The sequence below is a fragment of the Merops nubicus genome, unplaced genomic scaffold (genome assembly GCF_000691845.1).
Source record: "Merops nubicus isolate BGI_N331 unplaced genomic scaffold, ASM69184v1 scaffold10903, whole genome shotgun sequence".
In the NCBI taxonomy this organism is placed as follows: Eukaryota; Metazoa; Chordata; class Aves; order Coraciiformes; family Meropidae; genus Merops; species Merops nubicus.
Genome location: NW_008598267.1, coordinates 13,301 through 36,697, shown reverse-complemented (window position 1 = coordinate 36,697; position 23,397 = coordinate 13,301). Strand labels below are relative to the sequence as shown.

Genomic DNA, 23,397 nt, shown 5'->3' with positions numbered 1-23,397 from the left:
TGTTTGTGTATAAGAGCCACTGAATCAGCCAGGAAACATATGTTTATTTCTCCCACTTTTAGAAATAAAAACGTAGGGAAACTTTTCAAGATGTGCTTTTAAGTGTACAATCCTGACTTTCACCTTTAGGTACATGTCAGAATAAAACCAGAGGCAGTTCTTAATGGAAAAATGTGATGCACCGATGAATGTTATTATTCTCATTGCATTCCTTCTCTCCTCCCCTTCCAGGCAGACTACTCAGGACTTGACTATACCTAGCCATAGTCCAAATGGCCCACTAACACAAAGTCCAAATCACACTCGCATAGTGCTTCCAAGACGAAGACAGGCAGACTCATTAGTAGGACTGTTTCACAGGATACAACCACTCCAACCTGCCCTAATTCACCATTGACTCTACTCCCAATTCACAGATCCCTGGAGGTCACCACCCTACTCCGCACTTTGTCCACACTGCACTGGGGGCAGTGTGGGATTGACAGCAGAAGCAAGGAGTCCAAAGCCTCAAAAAACCTCAGGGCTTCTTAACAGTAATATGGAAGTAAGCAACTAAACGCATTTCGCTTATCCTACCCTAACTACTAATTGTTACTGACCACAAAAAGCTGCAGAACAGTAACCTAATTGCTGAAATCCCTTCTTTCCAGTTTCACTTCCTCTCCACAGACTGAAGGTTGTATGCTGTAATTTTAAGACCTACCTAACCGGCTCCATGAGATGATTGGCTTTGGATTCCCTGTGGCTACACACTCCAGAATGACAGTTTGATGAAGAGATGCTGTAATGTTTTGAGGACCAGCTATTATAGATGGCTTGTGAAAAGGCTTCAAGTCTGAGGCTTTGGAGGAGGAAATAAAAAAAAGAAAAAGGAGAACAATTAAATAAAATTCAATTAAATATGAAATAAAACATGACTTTTAAGGATGCTTCAAATTAAATTTACACCAAGGCCTTATTTCAGTAACTGTGGAAATTTACACTGAAAGATATTTTAGCCACAAGAAACAAGCAAAAAAAATTGGCATTTGAAAAAGTCGTTCAGAGGACAGGTCTTCAATGCATGTAAGTGATTTTGCTGTAACGTAAAAAAGAATATAATGCTACTGAAAAAAATCTGACATGGCGAGTACCTGGAATAACACTCAGTACTGCCTCAGTGCTTTTACGTCTATTGGCTATTGTTGTGGCAACACATCGATAATTCCCAGCATCCTTCTGTCCAACATCATAGATCTGAAGAACTCCTGTAGGTAGAGCAGTTATCCTGCCACAGAAACAAAAAACACGTAGAGTTCAGCCAGTGAACACCACCATGGCATTAACTACTTGATTTACAAATAGCCATTGCTACACTGGCCTGGGAACAGCAGGCTGGAGACTCCACAACATTCTCTATACATGACTCATCTCCTTGCATTTTTGAACTACAGGAGAGATTCCCCCCAGCACTACCATGAGAGTAAAGGAATTTCCTTTCAACAAGCAGATCTTTCTCACCCTCAGAATCAAGCATCTCAACCATCTCTAGCCAGGTATTACATTCTCACTATTGAGTTTGGCAGAGTTTTGGCAACAATTTCTGGTACGCTGGCATAACTAGCATACAGTTCCCAGAAACCCACCTTCCTTTTACCTTCCTTTGCATGCGAGGTTTCTTAGACAGGTTCAACAAGTGTTACATGTCAAAAAGAATGAGAGTAGATTCAACTAACAGAATCTGGACATGGAAAGAATCTAGCAGAGAGGAGGCTGTATGCTTCAAGTTAATCAATTCAAGAGAAGTCTCCCTGTGCAAAATTTCCCCAGGATGAAGTGTTTTAACTCTGTTTTCTGTAGATATAACTCTTTACTGGCCCTCTAAAGAAAAACAGGTTCAGCATCAAATCCTCTGTGAAAACAATCCCCCAAGTTTAAACCACACCCACAGCCAAACTCCACCTATTCTGTATCCTACAGCAACTCCCACCTCTGAGGATGACTCGCATTAAAAATTCACCAATAACAATTCAGAGGTTACTATGCATAGATTCAATGATTATTGTGTAGACAACAGCAGGTGATTCTACTCTGCACTCATAACACCTATTTAAAATTCATTAACAACATAGCTATTTTAATAGTTGATGTAGTATACACGTGGAACTTTTTTAAGCAACGACATTGCAAGTATTCAGATTTTCTTCTTGTAGCAGGCTCAAAATCATCACAGAAAACAAATGACATTCTGAAATGTGCAATGGCATACCTGTCCATGACTAAAGGTAAAGTTGTTCGGTTCACTTCCCATGTTACAGTAGCAGGCGGGTTCGCTGTTACTTTACAGGCAAATCGAGCTACGCCACCTTCCTGGACCTCAGTGGAAAGTGGCTGGACTTCAAATGCAGAAATGGCTAAAAATAAGAGAACATTGATTTTAAAGGACTCCAGTGAGGAAAAACTCCTGGCTAAACCACACTCCACATCATACATCAACTTGCAAAAATACCCAGAAATACTTCAAATAATCCTCTTCTCTATATGCAAGCAAAGATGGGTCTAATTACCTTGTCAACTTTGCTCAACAGCATGTTTTCACTGGTTGAAAGTTTATTTAAAATAACTTTGCTTTAACCCAATTTGGTAAAAAAAATGTTTCAATGAATACAAAACTGACATTTTCGAGTAGAATTAAGCATACAGATTAACTGGCATGCAGCTGGAAAGCATACCAATTACTGAACTAATGAAGTTCATGTCAATTCAACTCGTTTGGAACTAGCCACACTACGCTTGACTGCAATAGAAAATTTCCAAAACATTTAGTTCCTGACAGTCATATTTTAGCTCTTCAATAATACTCACCTTAGTAAAAGTATTTGCAGAGTTAATTATATAAGTTATATATAATTATATAACATTCCTATTTGAAAAAAAAAATCAAAACTAAAAAAGGTCTCAAAATAAGTTTAACCATGTAAGAACACTTCCATCCCAGTAGTCCGAGCAGTCATCAAGCATATGTCGAAAGCATCAATATAATTTTGAGTATTTACAGCTGAAGGAGTCCACAAAATTGAGCCAACTTAAGTGGTAGATCAATAAATACCTTCCAGCTAACAGACACCTCAGAAGTTGATCAGCAGTTGGACTTCTTTGCTCAGAAAATGAAAGCCAAAGGGGAAAAAAAAAATTTTACTTCTCTAATTAATTGCTTATTTACTGCTCCTTACAACACAATTAACAGAAGGAACAATTCTTCAGATGCAACTCCTATTCCACACACTCCATGTGTGTTCACTTGTCACCAGAATAATACTTCCCTCGTGCTGTTCCTAACATTTTCTAACAGATAATGTAGTGCTTTACATTCTTCATTTATTTACTGAAGGTATGATCTAGCAAGCATGCTTAGCTTTCAAAACAAAATCTCCAGGAATGTAATAATGGCACAGATCATAAGAACACGACAAATCAACGTAACATGAGTTTCAGAGCCATCATGTAGCACAGCTGCACCACACAGCCAGTGGCATAAGAAAGGACCATTTTAACAAGGCAGAAAGATAATTATACAGTCTTAGCAAAGCAAACCTCTTATACACCTTTAAAAGTTTGATCTCCAGAGGATCTATAAAATCACACCTAAAAGTTTCTTATATTGGTACAATTATTTAAAGGAATAGAGTGAGTCAAGAGGAACACAATATTTGGTTTTCATTTATGTATGTAAAAATAATGTCCATGTATCTGATACATTAAAGATAGAACTTAGGCTCTCAAGAACTACAAAAGAAACTGAGGAAAATTAGAATTTTTAAGCAAGCATAGATTCAGCCATACTATGTAGAAAACCCAATGCAAGTTGGTAATTGAAGCTGATAATTAAAGAACATTTTTTCACCTGAGCAGAAACAACATTTCCTCAGAAAATTAGTCTTTAAAGGTAGTAAATGTCAGAACTATGGAGAACTGCACAAAATGTTACAGAAAAACTCAATAATGTCACTAAATGTGGTTTTAGAAACAAAAAATCCCCACTTACCTCTCAACCAAATTTATACATTGTTTATCCCCTTAGCTCAATACTTATTCCTTCTATATCTTGTTTCCTTACGCAAATCTCTGGTTTCTTCTTAATTCTGACTTTATTTGTTCCAGTAAAATCTGTCTTTACAAGTCTATTGCTGTCTCGTGAAACCTGACCTCTTTGTAACAGGCTTGTTTTCACGGCAAGCACTGATACCAGCTCAGAACCCCAAGAACAAGTCATTAAAGCCCTGCTGTTAAGAGGCCAGAGCTCTATAAAATGGATAAGAAACAAAGTCTCAAGAGACATACGTTGTTCCTGAAAACAACCCTGCAAAATGCCATAAATGTAAGTGCCTTTTTATTTGAGTTCGCCCCCTCTTCTCCAGTCTATTTAATCATTTTGTTCCCAGATTTATAGCCAAAAGAAAACAACTAATGTTACTCCAAGAAGCTGATGCTCCCACCCATTTTAACTTGCAAGATACCAAATGCTGCTTACAGAAGAAGAAAACAATAGCTAGAAATTGTATTTACTTTTATAGATTCCTGCAATTCATGTGATGGCAACACGTGTTTGTATAGTTACTTTTCAGTATGAATACCTTTGACAGCATAAAACACACAGTTCTGTCCAATACAGTTCTCTGTGCAGAGAGAAGTCAGAGTTCAGTTCTAGTATGAGTTCCCTCACTTACCATTGAGACAAATATCCACAGGCTCAAAAGCCAAATGACTACTTGTTGCCACACACTGATTAAATATTAGAGTAACACTGCTGGTGTCTCCAGCACCATACACAGACTGAATACTATTCTGCGTGTATTCAATAGGATTACATGTACTTACATAGGTTAACATAGGTTTAACTACTAAGGTACAAAACTGTAAAACTTCAGCTCATTGCTCACATCTTTCTTTGTGGTTTGCTTTTTTTTTTTTTTTTTTTTTGAATACAGCAGCAGTCCTTCACTGACTTTAATTATATATAAATAAATGAGAGACAAACAAACAAAAAGGAAACACAATGCAATGCACCACTGCTTCATTCACTTCTGAAGTCCTGAAGGTCATTCAAAGAAGTCCAGGCGACTTGTTCCCTTACATACTGCACTTTCTGCTCACATTTTGTGTCATTAAGTGATTTCTGGAATAAGCTTTCTTAAGAAATATTGATCACGGAGCAGATCCTCCTGAAGGCTCTGCTAAGGCACACAGAAAAGGGTGAGGTGACTAGGGGCAACCAACGTGCAAATCTTGGCTGACTTTATATGACAGAATTAGTGTTGGTGGATCAGGGAAGAGCAACCAACATCATCTGCATGGACTTGTGCAAAGCATTCAACACTGTCCTGCATGACATCCTGGTCTCTAAATTGGAGAGACACAGATTTGATGGACGGACCACTGAGTGGATAAGGAATTCACAGGATGGCCACACTCAAAGAGTTGTGGTCAATGTCCCAATGTCCAAGTGGAGAACAGTGACGAGTGGTATTCCTCAAGGATCGGTACTGGGACCAGTGCTGTTTAACATCTTTGTCGGTGACACGGACAGTGGTATCAAGTGTACCTTCTGCATGTTTGTGGACAATACCAAACTGCATGGTGCAGTCGACACACTGGAGAGAAGAGATGCAACCCAGAGGGACCCTGGCAGGCTGGAGAGGTGTGCCCATGCCAACCTCATGAAGTTCAACCAGGCCAAGTGCAAGGTCCTGTATCTGGGTTTGGGCAATCCTAAGCACAAAACCAGGCTGGTCAGAGTATGGATTCTGAGTAGTTCTGCGGAGAAAGACCTGCATTTGCTGTTATGATGAAAAGCTCAACATAAGCCAACATACAAATACAGCCTGGAAAGCCAACCATAACCTGGACTGCAATGAAAGAAGCATGGCCAGCAGGTAGGGGGGTGATTCTTCCCCCTCTACTCTGCTCTCATGAGACTTCTCCTGAAGTACTGCATCCAGCTCTAGAGCCCCCAGCACAAGAACGACATGGACCTGTTGGAGTGGGACCAGAGGGTCAGAAAGATACTGGAGAGCTGGAACAACTCTCCTTCAAGTACAGGCTGAGGGAGCTGGGCTTGTTCAGCCTGGAGAGGAGAAGTCTCCAAGGAGATCTTATTGCAACCTTCCAGCATCTGAAGGGGGCCTTCAAGAAAGCTGGGGAAGGATTTTTTGCAAAGGCTTGTAGTGATAGGATGAAGGGTAATCAGTTCAAAGTGGAAGAGCATAGATCCAGATGTAAGTAAGAAGTTCTTCACTATGAAGGTGGTAAGACACCGGAATGGGTTCCCCAGGGAAGCTGTTGGTGCTTCATCATTGGAAGAGTTCAAGACCTTGAGGTGTCCCTTTCCCTGGCAGGGGGGTTGAAACTAGATGATCTTTAACATCCCTTTAACACAAAACATTGTATGGTCCCTATGATTCTACGACTTTCCTGGCTTGAAAAGAATGGAGACATGTAAGGACATTGATAAATCTACTCAAATGCATCAGCTGTTGAGTAGCAAGTGTACAAACTGTTGTCCAGCAAGAGTGGTTCCAGGTAAGGTTGAGCAGTGGCACACCTCAGCTTTCTGTTATACCTTAGGGGATCATCTGCAGACTGACACCCATGTGCGACTGAGAGGGGGCTTCTGGCACTGACTCTTTCTTACGTATACTTTTGTTCATGTACTAGTTTCATTATCTTATCTCTATAGACTCTAGGACCTTTCAAGGTAAAATGTACTGCACTAATAAAGCTCTGAAAAGCAAAGAAGAATGAAAGAGAAGGCAGAGGGGAGGGAGGTGGACGGATGGAAAACTGAGGTGTCTTTGTACAAATATACTCTAAATTGTCTTATTGCCTGTAAAAAAAACAAACAAACAAAAAAAACCAAAACAAAACAAACAAACAAAACAAAACAAAACAACAACAAAAAAAAAACACCACAACAAGAACAAAACCCACCACTTCACTAATAGATTCTGGATGTTTCTGAAGGACAAAATTATTTTCTTTGTGAAAGGATCTTTACAGTAGCATTTGGTGTGAGGAAGTGGCAGGAGCAATGTATGTAGGTAATAGCCCAGGCACTCCTTTTGCTAGCAGTTGTATCCCTTCCCATATTTGCAAGCCCCTTGCTAATACATTTCCCTTTAGCAACTTCATCTGTACTTCCCCTGCTCAAGCTAAAGCCTCTTCCTGCTTTTTCCATTCTTACTGATTAATTAGAGTCATCCCTCCCTGCCACTTCTAATATCTCCTTCGTATATTTTCAGGATTGTCACTTTTCAGCTTTCTTTCCCAGGGCTAAACAGGACACAGCTCTTTCAATCTTTCATTACATGTCAGGTTCTGTTTTCTTCTGAAATCTCTCATTTTCATGCCTCACATTTAAAAAAAAAAAAAAAATCTGGTTCAATCAACACTTGATTAAAATTTGAAGGGTGAAGGTAAGAAATCAATGTGCTTATAGTAGCAAAACATCCTGTCTAATCCCCTTTCACTCGAGAGTTATGAAAAACTTTACCCATCGTTATGAAAAACTTTACCCATCTTGCCCCATTTGACATTCACCTCTGAACTGTATGTACTAAGCACAACCTGAGCTCTAAAATACTTTAATTTTTACTAGCATTTCCTGGGCAACTTATCAAAGATCTACCCATTCAGATCACTTGGCAACAACTCCAGCTCTGTGTACTCCAACTGCTTCATCAGAAAGAGAGAATAGCCATGTTTGTAGTCCTGCTGCATGTCTGGGTCTGTGAGTACTCATGTAAAGGTTATTCCCAATCCAGATGCACATCAGAGCGTGTGCCATATAAGTAGCAAACAATTCAGAATATGTGTTTATACAGCCATAAGGCACGCCAGAATTCTTTCCATAATCTGTTTAAAGCCTCACCTCCTGCAAGGACTGGGGAATGATACTAAACTCCAGGAAAATGTGTACAAGTTGGCTTCAGTACTAAAATCTAATACACATGTATATTTTAAACACTCCTTCAGATAGAGGGGGCATCATGAAAACTAGATCAAGAAAAGAAAATACAATATTTAGTTTGTCACATGCTGTTGTGAAATCCATTTCTCTGGAAAAAGCCATAGCTTTCTTTAGCATACAAGTTTATTTTTGTCAAGTGAAGCCTCTTCACTTTAGAATAATTTTTAAAAAAGGAAAATAACTCCTTGTTTCATTTGAAGGGTTAGGGACATTGTATAACTTTGAATAGCATTAAGTTGCAAGTTCTACAAATGGCATTATGCACATTTGTTTTTTCCACCGGAGTAGTTCATCTATGCGAGTGGCCATTATTTCTTGAGAAACAAACTTAAGTGGTTGGTATCATGTGCTAGAGAGTATCTCAATATTTGCTGCATTCTGGTTAGATGAAACCCAGTTCTGTGCTACTGTTACAATTCAGGGAGTAATTTCAGTTCATTTTCTGTTCTTTCATTGTCTTTATTATATATATCATTGTCATCCAGTCTTGGGCTAGCATCAGCTGTGATGAAACCAGCAAGCTTTAACAATAATAAACATGATCTTAAGTCAATAAACTTATTTCAGAGCAAAAAAGTGACAAGACTATCAACAAGTATGAAAGGTGGTCTCTGATGTCCCAACCAGCTGTTCAGCTACGCCAGAAAGAGAAGGATAAGCCTACTGATTTTTAAAAAGAAAACATCAACCTACTTACTTAAAATGATGCATTAAAGATTTGAAAACAAGTGAACTGGAGACAACTTTTACGGCTACACAAACCTAAACTGTTCAGTCAAAAAAACCCCTTTCATTAGTATAGGCCACAGTCTACAAATGAGTGCTGTTTTTTTAGAAAGATATCTGTGCAAAGAGACCAAAGCTTTGAAAGTAAAATATTAGTTTTGGGTTGGGTTAGGTTTTGGGGTTTGTTTTGTTTTTTAATTACGAAGCAGCTTATAACCTGTTGTGTTTCAATTTAAAACTAATTGTTTTAATAAAGAAACTAAACCAAACTTTGGCATACAGCACACAATGATCATAGCTCCATACTAACGTATAGAACTCTAACCCTACAAGGAAAATTGCTCCGAATACCTGCAAAGTCTCATAAAACACTACTTCTGGTAGGGTGCACGTAGATGACAGCTCTTGAGGCATTTAAAATGCCATGGTTTTAGTAAGCTGCTAAGGAAGCAGCTTATACATCAGTTCATGCAGAAGCACATAGCTAAGAGTTGGTGTATTTTGGTCAAGGACTCGGGAGCATGCTACTCGTAGTTCACTAAGAAACTACAGGTCTTATTTAAATTAGAAAGGCACGACAACATCCTCCCAGTGAAGTCACCAAAGCACCAAAACCTTCCCAACTGATTCTGAACACCTTCAGTTATCACTAAGTATAAACATAAAACAGTGGATATGCATACATAAAGCATGTACATCAGAGTACTCTAAATTCTTGCAGGTACTGCTTTAAGGCTCTTGATCTAACCAGTTCTTAAAATTCACAGGGTCAAGACGCACTCAAAAAATTTTCAGTAACTCTTAGGCTGCTAGATCAAGACCAAACCAGAGTCCAGTATAATTTCCTTGTGGTCTCCTATCCGAATATGTTTATTTTCTATTTTTCCTACTTAAATTGTGCATTTCTTGGCACATGGACTGCATTTTTTTCTGCATTTGCTCCATGACAAGAAAATTATGTCTTCTGCATGTCTGAGACCGTATCTCAGTTTACAACAATCTTAAATTCATTAACAAGGTTTCTCTTCACAAATGTATGTATTATCCAGCACGACTACCATACTGGACATAGGTGCTACAGTTGATGAAAGGGATCATTATACTAAGCTTCTCCTTATAAATTCCTGTTGACTTTTTTTTTGTCCAAATTATATCTGTTTTCATCAAAACACCATGGACAACTCAAGTAACTCCAAATCACTGGCACTGTCTGCTCTGAACAAACTCAGAACCTGCAGTGTTGTGGGTCCATGGGGAAGTGAATAGGGCCAAGACTGGAAGAGAAAATTTGCAGCCAGCCTGACTTCACCCAATGAACAAATTTCCTCTCTTTACAGATGATAATGTTCAAAAAAAACAGAAAAGGAGAAAGAGGATAATAAATTGAAAGAATTACTATCACTTTGTGGAAGTCGCTTTTTGGGGTACTGTAGTAAATTGGACCACTTAGACAGGAAAAGTACTTATTCTGCAAGTAAGTACAAGCAGATCCAAAATTGTAAGTCATTCTGGAAAGCAAGCAGACAACAATCTACTGTTGTCATCATTAAGCATCCCTGCTGCTGCTGCAGGAGGAGACGAGATCAAGAGGAAACAGAATTTTACTGATTCGCTGTGTAATTGGAAGGAACCAAAGACCAAGTACTTAAAAAACCAGGCCCCCCCCACAATACAGGAGGAAGATACTACTTGTTAGATTTCGTGTCTTCCAAATTATTCTCTTTTAATCGGTCCTTCTCTAACTCCAAGGATCAGACTTGATTTTGCTTATCTTTGAAATGCAATAGCTTGGCACCAAAACATTAGTACTCGAGACTTCTTGACCACTCCAGCCATCAGAAAGACTTGCTTCTGAACTATGGGCCTCTGGTAGTTTAGCTCATAAATGCAAGCATCTGCAAAGACTATCTTCCTTCAGTTTCACTCATGGTCTGCACAGATATTTTCCTCCTCTTAATGGCTACTATTTCAGGCAAACAGCTGAGTCTGAGATGGAACCAAGTTCCATCTGTAAGAGGAAGTGATATCATCCAGAACACATTTGACCCTTTCAGGCACAAGAAGAAAATTGCCAGTTTGTTCTGCTATAAAAGAATAAAGAGGAAAAGATTGTAATTCAAACAAAATACTAGTAACGGCATCCTTGTAAATTACCAGATTTAACTCTTCCAATAAATTTGAAGTGTCTTTTTCTCTTAAGTCAGAGGTTGGAACAATAAGCCTTTTAGTGTATAAAATACATTTCTATATCCTTGAATTTAAAAAAAATATTCTGAAATGACAGGTTTTTTATGTTTTCTATTGCTTAAACCTTTAGTTTAATATACTTGTTTTTAATTATTAATCGAAGATGTATACAGTGCCAAAAGCCTGACACAAACTCAGCTGGAACAGAATGAGTTGGGTTTTTTGATTGTGTTTATTTGTATGTTTTTTAAATCAGAAACATTGCAAAATAAATAGATAAATAAGATCATCAAATCATACAGGTTGCTGACATCACTGCCAAGGTCTTAAAAAAAATCAATAGAAATACCAGATAACACTATCAGGTGCTTAAATTTTTACACTAGTATTTTTAGAAGTGTATTTTTTTTCTCTGTATTAATCCCTGTCAGTAAATGCTATCACACTGACATAATCATGAGCTGAAATAGCTTAACAAAAAGCAACTGATAGCAACACAACGACCAACCAATCGTCCTCTCCTTATAAAAATAGGGAAGGGATTGTAGTGTCCAGAAGCTCTTCCTATGGCTCTCCTCAAACTCATGAAAAAAATGTAGTATGAAAGGGAGGAAAATAATGACCAATCCTGCTTCAACTACTCATACATACTGCACATGGTGCACATCCCCACATACTTGAAGGGGAGAAGAGGTTAATATAGCACATAATCCTTACCCAATACACAAGGAAGTCTTGATTACAGGTTGAATCTCTAACAACAGTATCCAGAGTCTAACATCCTTGAACTAACCTGAGCCAAACCATACCTTCAATCCCAGAAAGGCAGTATGGACCTATAACTCCAAATGCCTTTCTCAACATTTCAAACGAGCTTTTTCAGACAATTGCACTTTCAAAGATAACATACATTATAAAGGATTACCAAACCAGCTCATCCCAATTCATTTTTTCTTGCTGGGGTTTTTTTCCAGCTTTGTATTTTAGCTTTAATTTCTCCATATCCTTTGTTCTATCAAGGTGGTTACTAAGAATTCAGTCTTAGAAGTGAGGATACAGACCTAAGATTACCTGAAAGAAACACACTAGTTTGCCATTAGCGAATATTACATTTAATTTCCAATATGAAAAACAAAATAATTTTCCTGGAAAGCCCAGAGGCTGCACAGCAGAAATGGAAAAAAAAAAAAGGGAGGGATTTAATTCAGATATTACATAAAAGAAAAAAAAGTATTTTAAGGAAGAAAAAAAAAAAAAAAGAGATGGAATCAAACAGCTGTGTGACAGACTCCCCAAACCACGGTATCCTGTCCGTTTAAAAGTCTTTATAGCCCGGTGTATAGTTTTTACTACAAACACTGCTACAAAGCAAGGCTTGGTTGGCACCTAAATTAGTGTTTCTGCACAGAGAAATATTTCAGAATTTTTCAGATTCTTTGTTTATACCTTTTTCAGGAAGCATCTGAACATGCAGGTCAATAGCTAGCAGAAAGCCCTTCCACAACACAAAAAAGCCCTGTAACTGCAGAACTACTGTGCTAGCAGGATGAAAATTCTACAGAAAAATTTCACTGCACACTTAGCTCTAAATCTATGCTCCCAGTACCTCAGAAAAATCAGGACACCTTCCTCAAGAACAGTTTTGAAAATTGCCTCTATAATCACTTCTAGTGGAAGTCACAGTTCCTTAAAAGAAATGTTTATACCTTGACTTACCAAAATAAAACCTGAGGAAGAAAAAACTTCCCTTTAGCAGCTAAGCAAAAGATTTAAGTTTAAATTCACCAAATCTCTTTCCAAAGGAAATTCTAGTTCAAGAGAAATATGTTAATCTGAGTATAGTAACAAGTCATATTTCTTTTAGTTGACACTAAAGTGAAAGTTCTCACAGAAGTGCAAATAATTCCCTTTTTTAATAAACTCTCTCTATATATTCTTCAGGGACATACAGAACAAAACGGCCACAGCCTGCTGTGTATACTGGAAGCATCAGCAAGTAGGATAACATTTAGCCTATCACCATGCTATTTGTGAAACTGATTACATTGTGTATTTTCACAGATATTTCTGGAGTTAAACATATTTACAGATAAATCTAACACACTAATTTTCTCTTTCTAAAATGCAAACAAAAAGATAAAGAAATGTTCCTCTATGATTTTACCAATATGAAGGAAACCTTAGATTGTGGTAGTATAAACACCACAGCAGCAGTTTTGAAGACAGTTCAGAATTGTATTGAAAAAGGAGTCCAGTATTGGGCTATTACCTTAGAGCATTATAATGAAACAACAGGGAAGTTAAACAAGACTGAAACTGCTGCATTGATCTGACATTATCAATAATTGATATGGGACACCCATCGATCTTTGTATCCCAAAGATTTTTCATAACCATTTGCCACTTAGAATCTCCTAGCAGGCTTTTTAATATTTTAAAGAAGGTAGATTGAAATTACAGCCTGTACAGAACGCAGTCATATTCTACAGTGACTGTAACTATTCTGATGCTTCAGAAAACCTTGCAGAGTACAAAATTACAGACCTGCATTTTTAGGACTCACTAGCTTAGCATGAAAACTTGGGTTCCTCTTCCCTTCCTACCATTTTTTTTCCTAAGCCAAAGGATAAATTTTATCAAAATGGGATGACATTTTGGGAGATACTGGCATAGCTTATTGGTACCCATGTCCTTTATGTTCTCAAGCCAGAGAGTCTGAGAGCCAGACGTTTAAGACTGCTGACAGATTTTCCACCCTGTTGACCAGGAGTCTTATCCTTGATTCCAACAGACCTTACCTTAGAGACACGTGACCCTTTATTGAGAAAATACTGTTCCTCAATTCTCTAGATAATATATGTATTGCTCCAGAACCCTGGCATATGTTGCTTTGTTGTGATCAGCAGGAGGGAAGAAGGAAGACTGGAAGGGAAGGAGGTTATTCTGTAATCTTTACAGAATTTTCTTCCTATATTAGTGTGAAATATGCCAATACTTTAAGTGCGAACACAAACCTAAACGAAAACAAAACAAAAAAAAAAAAAAACAAAACAAAACTAAAAGGTCCAAGTATTGCAAAAATCCTAACAAGATTAAGAACTTAATTTCTACAGTTTGAAAGACATGTAAGCACACAGAATGAGCCAGGTTTGGCCATGAAAGCTGACATTCCCTGTAGACAAAACTGATCCTTCATACCATGTGTTCCTCACATTTCAGTTCACAAAACAGTACTGGTAGGTTCTAGGCAAGAGGCAAATCTTTCTGAGGCATTAGTCTGTGAGAACCTCTCAAAATCACATTTTGAGCTTTGGAGGGACCAGAAACTGCTCTGCACATGGGGGTAATTACAGAAAGCTTGCACTGATAAATACCAGTGAGTCCCTAGATGAGGTAATGGGTAAGGATTTGGGCCATCTGCCCTTTCTGCTGTTATCAATTCATTACCTCTGCTCTGAACAAATCTTCTCCAGGTCCCTGACTGCTAAGCTAAAGGGTGAGCTCTTTTACAGAGCACACTGCAGTTTTGCCTCCAACAAACTGCCAATTTTATCTGGGAAACAGTCCGCTCAGCTAAAACTTATGGCTACCTTATATACTTCTAGCCTACTATATACGTAGTTACGCCACTAAATCTAAACAGAGGGAGATGCAATAGAGAAAGAAATGGAAAAGGAAGAAACAAGACTATGTTTTCATTTTTCCTTTCCTCTCTCATATTCTTGTCAACCTGCTGACAGATATCTAAGACGTATCAATTTTTAAACACTGATTTCCAAACTAAGATGTAGATCACTAGGAATTCCTCTCCAATCTCTGATAAGAAGGGAGAAAAGAAAATAAATCATTAGCTTCACACATAAATCCCAAATGTTTACAATACAATGCAAAACTGTTGCTTTGTGCATTAAAATCTTTGCACAGCAATGTCCATGATTGCCTCTCTGATTTAAAAAAAAAAAAAAAAAAAAAAAAAAAAGGGTCCCCTTCCCCCAGCCAAAATTTAGCCACTACTTCCCTGGTACTGAGGAATCCTATAATCTAAAGGCAATGAAATGGAGAAGCAAAGAGGTCAACAGCCTGAGCACCCCTGAACAAAAGTTCCCTTGGAGATGTCAGTTGCAATCTCATTTGTTTCCTCTAACACTTTCAGGTTCCCCTGCTTCTTTCTTTAAAGCTCCTAATTCAGTGGCTGCCAAATGATCACTTTAAAAATCTCTGTACAGGAATAACCAAGTCTGAATATGTCCACTGAAGATCATTAAGCTCTCCACCATTTGGGTTAGGACTAGATTAGAAAAGTGTTTCTGGCCACACACAGACACAGAGTTAGTTTTCATCAACAGCTTCTCAAAGTTAAGACCAGTCTGAGGTTTCATATGTAGTTATTTTCTCTTCCTGAAAACCTGGAAGTCAAATAGACTATTCTGGACTAGGTTTTTAGGGAAATGTACTAACATGTGCTTTCTTTCCTACAGTATCCTCAGAAAGTAGCAAAGTACATTTTCTTGTCCACATACAGAATGGAAACTGTTGGGAGCAAGTTTCTGATCTGTTCCAGTGCAGAAAGTCAGGAGAGGAGGACTCAAATGGATGCATGATGAAGACCATTAGTTGACAGGGAAGAAGAAAGGTGACAAGATGAGGAAAAATTTCCCCCCCTTCAGGAAGAACCGAGTATAGAGTTTTCCTTGTATGTCCCGACTTTCCCATGTTTGCATTTGTTTTTTGTTAAAGCAAACCTTTCTTCTCCTCTTGCAAAAGGTCTTTGGAAGTGCAAGGTCTGGAGGCAGGGTCTCAAAGACAGAATATCATCTTTGGCTGCTCCAGAGAAAAAAACGGCAGAAAAAAAGAACCAATGAGGCATGTGGTTCTGGAACAGCCTCCCTTTGGTGCAACAGTTTTGGAAATGTAACCTCTTCCTACACACCTGGACATCACTGCAGGCAGAAGCAAGCCCTACCACTGCCATTTAATTATTGTCTCAGAAGCTTTCAGTCCTGTAAATGTTTATTTTCTGGGCACTAGACACATCAAATGCCACACCAGACTCTCAGTGCTAGCTTGTGCCTGGCTAAGCTTTCCTTTTTGGGTAAAAATGTAAATTCAAAATTATTATAATAGGCATCACAATACACCAGGAGTCTTTATGATACTGATCCATTTTTTCAAGGATAAAAGCAATTGTTTCAACTCAGGCTATATGGTAAGTTATGAAAGATGCTTTTTCCTTTTGCTAAATAGGCAGTATATGTTCGCTATAAATTTTGGAAAGTGTTAACAACAGACAGAGTTCATAACCAGCATGTTTTCTGTATGTTAAGAAAAAACTTCAAAACAGTTAGAGAAAATTGGCTCCTTAGAAGCAAGTAATCACCCTTCAAAAAGTTCTCTTAAATGTAGACATGCATGCAGGAACGGAAAAGTACAACTTGACAGGGTGACTATTAGAACCTACTGTTTCCTTCTTACTTCTTCAGACCTCTGAAGAGACACACAGTTTGTTATTCACATTTTAACAGAACTGTGACAATAAATGGCATCCCAGGCAGCACCAGTATGCTAGAGAAAATAACAGGAGGATCCTAACTGACATACTACCAACCAATGAGTGCCTTCCTTTACTGTTTGGTCTGTGGCCCGTCAGGTGCTATTAGAGCCACACTGACACAACAGTCCAGGAGAATCGCATAGTGGTGGCATGCACCAAAATCCCCCATCTGTGAAGAAGGAGTACAAGATAATGCACCCAAAATCTTACTGTTTTACCTTGGTCAAAGCAGCTAACGATGTTGCAAGAGCAGCACTTCCCATCTCCTGCAGCTATGTGTAAGCCATTCATATCACCACACATATTGCCTTACTATACCTCAATCATTTAGTATGAGGCAAAAAATATACTACTACCACCTTCTCAATGAAACCAGGCATACATATCACCTCAAGAGTTCGCACTAGCACTGTTTAAAAAGAAATAAAAGACTGAGGCTTAGAAATATGTGGTTCTATATATTCAACAGTTCATTGATGGTGTAACCGACATACCCTACTGAACCTCGTAAACAATGAAAGATTTGATCTTTTCACTTCTGAAGGCATCCCAGCTGGGGTTTTCCCTTCTCAGTCTATCTATCATCCAGGCAACAGTGTGTGGCCACAGAAGTGCACAATAAATGCTAATGCACTTATCAAGGAATTCCCCTCTGCTCTTCTGCAGACAAGAAATGTAGGAAATAGTACAGAAAAGGCACACAGTAAGCCACATTAACCAGCTTCAAAGCTGCCCTACTTGTGTGGCTGCATGCATTCAGGAGAAAGAACACACCACTTTCTCCCTTGGAAGGACTGCTTTCCTTCAGCAGTCTGCCAAGTGACTGCCTTCTAGTATCTATGCTTAATCCTACAGATGCCTTTCTTTGGAGTTGTTACTATTCTGTGAAGAATTAGTTCTGCTTAATAGCCCAACTGTTGCATGGGGGACATCCAACACAGTTTTGCACTTTATGACACGAAGCGAAGCATCAGAACACGCAAGATTACGCAAAAAGAAAAGAAAGATGCAAACAACTTTTGGATGCCTAATTTGGCATCCAAAAAAAAAAAGCACCAAACCAAAATCCCTCAAAACAGTAAGGAAAAAGATAAATAGAAAATTAAAAATTGACTGCTATGATTCTAAGGTATCTCAAACAAAGGTATCAACAACAAAGAAAATTGAATAATCACTCAGCACAATACAGAAAAGACGATTTCAGCACGGTGCAATGTGAGCCTTCAGCACTGTAAGCACTAAAGCTGCCACATTCTGATCAGCAAATTTCACTGTCTGCAGATCCCAGCAGAAGGGTGAGACCTTCATCTATCAGTCACGTACCCCTAAAAAGAAATAAAAGCTACTCCTGGCTGAAAAAGAAGACGACCCTAGGCAGAATGCAATAGGCGCTCTCTGCCTCGCCCTGCCCAGCTCATGGATGAGAGGGAGCAGCGCGGGGCAGCACGGGGCAGGGTGTCCCAGGACAGCAGCGGGGCCCCCCCACGTTCTTCTGCCGCGCGCCCACCGCTGCGCCTTCCCCCACGCCGGGGGGGCCGGAGGAAGAGCTTTCCCTTCAGTCCCTGGTAAACTGGCACCATCCACGTACCCACGGCGGTGCTGGGAGTCTGCAGGCTGCCAGTAAGGCTACTCCTGAGAGATAGAGGCACCCTCCGCTTTCTGCTTACGGTGTTTCAGAATTGGCGTCCTAAGATGAAAGACACCACTTTGCTGCAAAGAGGCACGATTCAGCCCCCTCTCCAAATCATCTTGGTGTTCCCATGGGGAAAGGAAAGAGGAGATGCCTCCACTCTCCTGGGCCGAATGCCTGCAGCTCTTTTCCCTGTCACCAAATGCCCTCCTGATGTATTACATAGCCCAGGGATCTAGCCCCAGAAACAATCTTTCTACAGAGGGTAGTACCAAACGGCAAAATTCTGAGTATCTTAAAGTGTGAAAGCAGCAGAGAGAAAAAGAGAAAAAAAACCTCACTCAAAAAACAAGTAACATAAGACACTGTCAGCACTGCTTATTTATTGAAGTTACTTAAATCTTCCAGTTAGATGTTTATTTGAAAATTTCTTAAGGGAGGGGAGGGGAAAGAGCTTATAACTCTTGCAACTTTCACATAAAGCAAACCACAAGTATGCCTTCCAAATAAAAATCATATTGCTTTCAATGTCATAAAAATCCATATATTTTTCCCCAAGTATATATTCTCTCTTACGTGCCTGGAAAACATCCTGCAAATTTGTTCTGAATGTACCATAAAAGCCCTCATATCAAAGGCAAACAGAAGAAACTAAAAAAATTTGTCTTTAGAGGAAGTCACTGTGCTACGGCTGTTGAATGTTTTTTGGGTGTGAGGCAACAGCTGAATTTTCAGTTTGTCAAGTCATAGCACAAGCAAATAATCAGGTTCTACTAAGTAGGTAATATCTCTGGTTCTTATTTCTATTCTCTAATGCACAATTACAACCCATTTTCCTTTTCCATGATTATCAAAAGCTCATTATTTATCTCCAAAACAAGGCCATGAACCAAACCCACCAGGAAGGTGTTGAGGGAGGTGTTATGTAGAGCACAGAAAAGGCAGTATCTCCGTCTCAGACATCAGGCTCCAGCCTGAAACAAGCAAGCTCTGAGGAAGTGGACTGATCCCAGGGAAATGCAGCTGAAGACACGAGATTATCAACCAGGCCTCCACGAAAAAAGGAGGCCTATCCAACAGGTGCTGTACTTATCCCAGATTTCTGACACACAAGTGAAGGTGTATAACAGAGAAGAGTTAAGCAAGGTTAGACTATCTCAGACTTCCTTCCTCTCTTGCACTCTCAAGATAGTTAAGCCACTCATTTATCTCAACCAATGTGAAATTCTCCCCTTTCCCTCAAAAAGAAGGAAAGAAAAGAACACAGCAGATCAAGCCACGCTGTATTTTCTTCTAAATTAAGCACTTGCACTTCCATCAGAGGAAGCATAACACCCTGGCCTGAAGCCAATCAGAAATCCCTCATAATGCGTTCAATAAGCCAAATCAAAACAATACATAGCTTATGAGAGTGGGGTAAAGAAACTTGAAGGTCATATTTCATCTGCTGCAGCTCATCATGTTCATTCAGACGGAGGCAGAAGGTTAACTGACGGGATCTGCTCTTTAATGCTTGTTATTTCCAGTGGAAGGAGCTAAGCAACAATATTCTTTTTGCAGTACTTCATGAAGAGAATCAGAAAAAAAAACTAATGCTAAGGGAACACAGCTAAGGGAAGATGGACAGAAGAGCCTGGCAACACAATGAATAGGAAACACACCTCCCTAGTGCAACACAAAGCTGGTTTTTGGATGCATTAATTATAAAATTGAAAACGTCATTCCAGTTTCATAAAGCATGGAAACACCTTTCTCTTGTTTTGAAAAAAGGGACTCTAAACCAGCAGACAATGGACAGAGAGCACTCTTGCACATTTGGAAAACACTGGGTTTGTACATCAAACTTCTGTTCATCAGATGAAAATGGGGACAGGATAGAAAATGCTAGGTTCTACTTTCAGCTTTACAGCTGCCTATGTTGTCTGTAGAAAAGTAATTAATTTGATCCTGTAGAATTTAGTCTCTTCTCAGTTTTCTCCATAGCTAAAACAGAAGTAACACACCAATCTTTTACTCTAAGCTTTTCTGGATTGATTAACACCACATATATGAGAAGTAACAGGAGCATTCATATTAATATTCATATATCATGCACATCAAAACTAAGAATGATATTAATAGAAATTAATATTCTTAACCCTCTGTCATATCAACTAATCACAAAAATCTATGGAATTGTTGGAAAAAAAGTAGTGGACAAATCAGGGGGGACAACAACAAAAACCTCACAGAACAGCCTTGTTGCACTGATGGAATTGAAACAATCCAGCCTACTTCATGAGTGCCACACTGCACTGATAAACTAAATCTCTCTTTGATTGAAGGCCGAATTAAAACAGAGCAATGCAGGAACTCTTCTGACCCAAAAGTAATCCACTCAATCATATAATGCATCCCCTTCCTTTTAGTAAAATGAATAGCCCTTCATAGAACCTTTTTCTTCCTTGACAAGTCCTTGACAGAAGAATGTGAATCTGGACAGTTAAATGAATCAATCACCAGCTGCTAGTCTAGGGCCAAGATGGTGAGCCAAGGGGCCTGCCAGAGTTCACTGACCACTGGTCAAAGCAGGACAAAGGCTTTGCCTCTATGAATAGCCTGCTTCTGGGATCCAAAGGTCACTTAGCTGCCTTGAAAACGGTCCTCTTCGGTTATTTAAAGTTCTCAGGCTATTCTGCTCACATATTATTGTTTCAGGTAGTCACCATCTTTCCTCTTCCCAAGTTTGTGAAAGGCCAGGAAACTATTATTTAGGTAAACTCAAGACAATGGCAAACACAGCAGCAACTAAATAGTGAAGAAAGGAACAACTGAAATAAGTACAAATAATGCTCAGTGCTTTATATTTCCTCATAATTTCAGCTTCTGAACATGCCTGCATAAAAAATCCTCAGAGAAAGGCAGCCCTGGCACCAAAGGGCCAGATCCCCAACAGGATCCAGGTGCATACCTTGCATTAAAGGCACAAGGTGTTGAATACTTCGCTGCCTTTGAGTTTCTTTACATAAACGTGTTGGGAAAAAGAACCAAAAAGAGGTACCAGGGCTTTTCTCTCGTCAAGACTGCTGGGCTGTATTTTCAGAAAGCTGCCTTATGGCCCAAGGTAAGACCTGTAACCTAACAAGTAGGTGGTACTCTAGGTAACGTGTTGGAGAAAGTACTTGAGAAATGAGACAGACCAGATGAAGGAGGAGGTGAAACCCACAGCTGCTAACTCCTCCACATCACTGGAGCCCAGTCCTCCCCGACACCTACCTAATTCCATCCACCAAAAAAAAGCTCTTCTCCAGTACAACAGCAATAAAACCAATTTCCTCTCAAGTCACAGAGTAAAGGTTGCACTAACAAACACCAGAGTGTTACAGATGAGCACTCACCTAAGCTCTGTCCACACACAAACTTAAACTGTAGTCACAAGTATAAATTAAATGTAGGTTTTGTTAGTAAAGTGCTAAAATGGCTTCCTAAATCAGATTACGCTCTGAAAAGCAATACTACCAACAAGTTTATAAACGTTGATGCAGACTGTATCTTCATTGGTCAAGAAACCTTCATATGTAAGAAAAAATTATCTGAGGGTTATAATTATCAAATTAAAGCTATTGCTAAAAACATGCTTAGACACCAGCCCTTGTTTTGGTTAAATGAAAAAGCTCTGATAAACTTCCTTGTCTCAGAAGTTGTCACAGTACCCTCTGTTACAAGTCTTTTGTGGCTGACGTCCTGCCTATATAAAATTCTAATACTTTCATGCACATTTATTTCATTTTTTGCCAATTACATAGATCATTAGATAAATTAAACTAATCCCTACACTTTCCCACTAACTGAGCATTCAGTGTATCTGCCTCTTAAATGTGTGTATACAAAGACAGAGATGAAAACTTCCAAACTCAAATGCTCAGAAGTTAGTAAACTGAAGAAATTAAGCTACTTACTCAACTGATTTGCTCTGTTTATATACATGCTTTAGGAAACAATCCAACTGCACAATCACACTTCCCCCACTATTCACAACACCAAAAGAATGGTGTGCAAATAATGAGCATCTACTCAATATTTTGTCTTCTCTCCTCTCTTCAGTCTGTGGCTTCATTCCTTATTTATTACACTCTATTAAGCAGTGCCCTGAAGACAGAGTTAACTTCCCTATGGCCCTTTCCACAGGGTGCTGCACTGCAATTCTTCATAAATGTTAATGTATCTACTCTCACAGCATCTCAATATGACATTTATTATTATTTTAGATTTTACTGTTGAGTATGGAAATATAGTTGGATCGTGGCCTAAAATATTCACCAAATTCAGGTGTCCAAGATAAGACTCTGATCCTTCACAAGCACTCCATATGTGGCAACCACACAGCTTCCCCAACTTGTTGCAGCTCCAATGGGTCAGGCCTTGGAAACTCATAGCAGGGACAAGCTGACTTGTGTCACACATTGTAGAAGCTTCTGGCAGAAGCACTGATGCAATTCAAATCCTCCAAAGCTCCCCTGATTGAGAGGTTTTTCTTTGTCTTTCTGAAGGTTCCAAGTGAAGTCCAGAACTCCTGGGAGTTCCACATACCATGCCCTGAAACATCAGCTGCTCTGATGGGCATACTCTTGAGTCAGTCTTTACCAGCCTCTTGGTCTTCTCCCACTAACTTGCACTCATGGCAATCTCCAAAGCTAGCCAACCCCAGACCTCATTCCACAGCTTCTCCTTAGTAATAGGTGCTTCCCACCAATGCATTTCTCTTACTCTTCTTGACCTCTAGACACATGAGACCACTCACACCTCCATCTCATCCACTTCCCCTCCCAAACTTCCTCTCCAGATAATTATACCATTGTTTTCACTTACTTCCGCTTTCAATGCCAGCTGGTTTCTCCAGGCAGTGTTAGATCACACTTTAGCTCATCATTAATGCTGAACAGGAAAAAAGGGCAAGTCCACAGCTGTCCAGGACTGCTTAGAGGGAAAAACCAGTTCAGTGTTCACAAGCAGCATGCTCAATATAAACAGCATCTTCTGTGCCTCTGGCTAGTCAAGCTAAGTCTGTGCTGAACGTGTGCAAAACAAAAAAAAAAAAAAAAGTTTGGGATTTTCCTCAGGACTTACAGGACAACCAAAGTTACAAATACATTCACAGCAACAGCAAATGCTACTTCCAGAAACAAAGACCACTTCCCTAACAAATCCCACATCTCTGTTCCCTAAGTTCTCCATTCCTAGGCTACCCTAGTGAAAAACAAAAATGCAGGAAAAGCAGTTCCATGTTGAATTTCTCCTAGGAAACAGTATAAACACTCC

At 39.2% G+C, this 23,397-nt stretch overlaps 1 protein-coding gene across 1 annotated transcript in view; it reads right to left on the bottom strand.

Annotated features, from left to right (window-relative positions):
- Positions 1-23,397, bottom strand: part of PRTG (protogenin) — a gene marked incomplete at both ends in the record, with an annotated part of 45,638 nt that overhangs the window by 9,098 nt on the left and 13,143 nt on the right. The window contains 3 exons of the mRNA XM_008936993.1: positions 704-841; positions 1,134-1,267; positions 2,249-2,393. Coding sequence (XP_008935241.1) covers positions 704-841; positions 1,134-1,267; positions 2,249-2,393 — 417 coding nt within the window. The remainder of the gene's footprint in view (positions 1-703; positions 842-1,133; positions 1,268-2,248; positions 2,394-23,397) is intronic.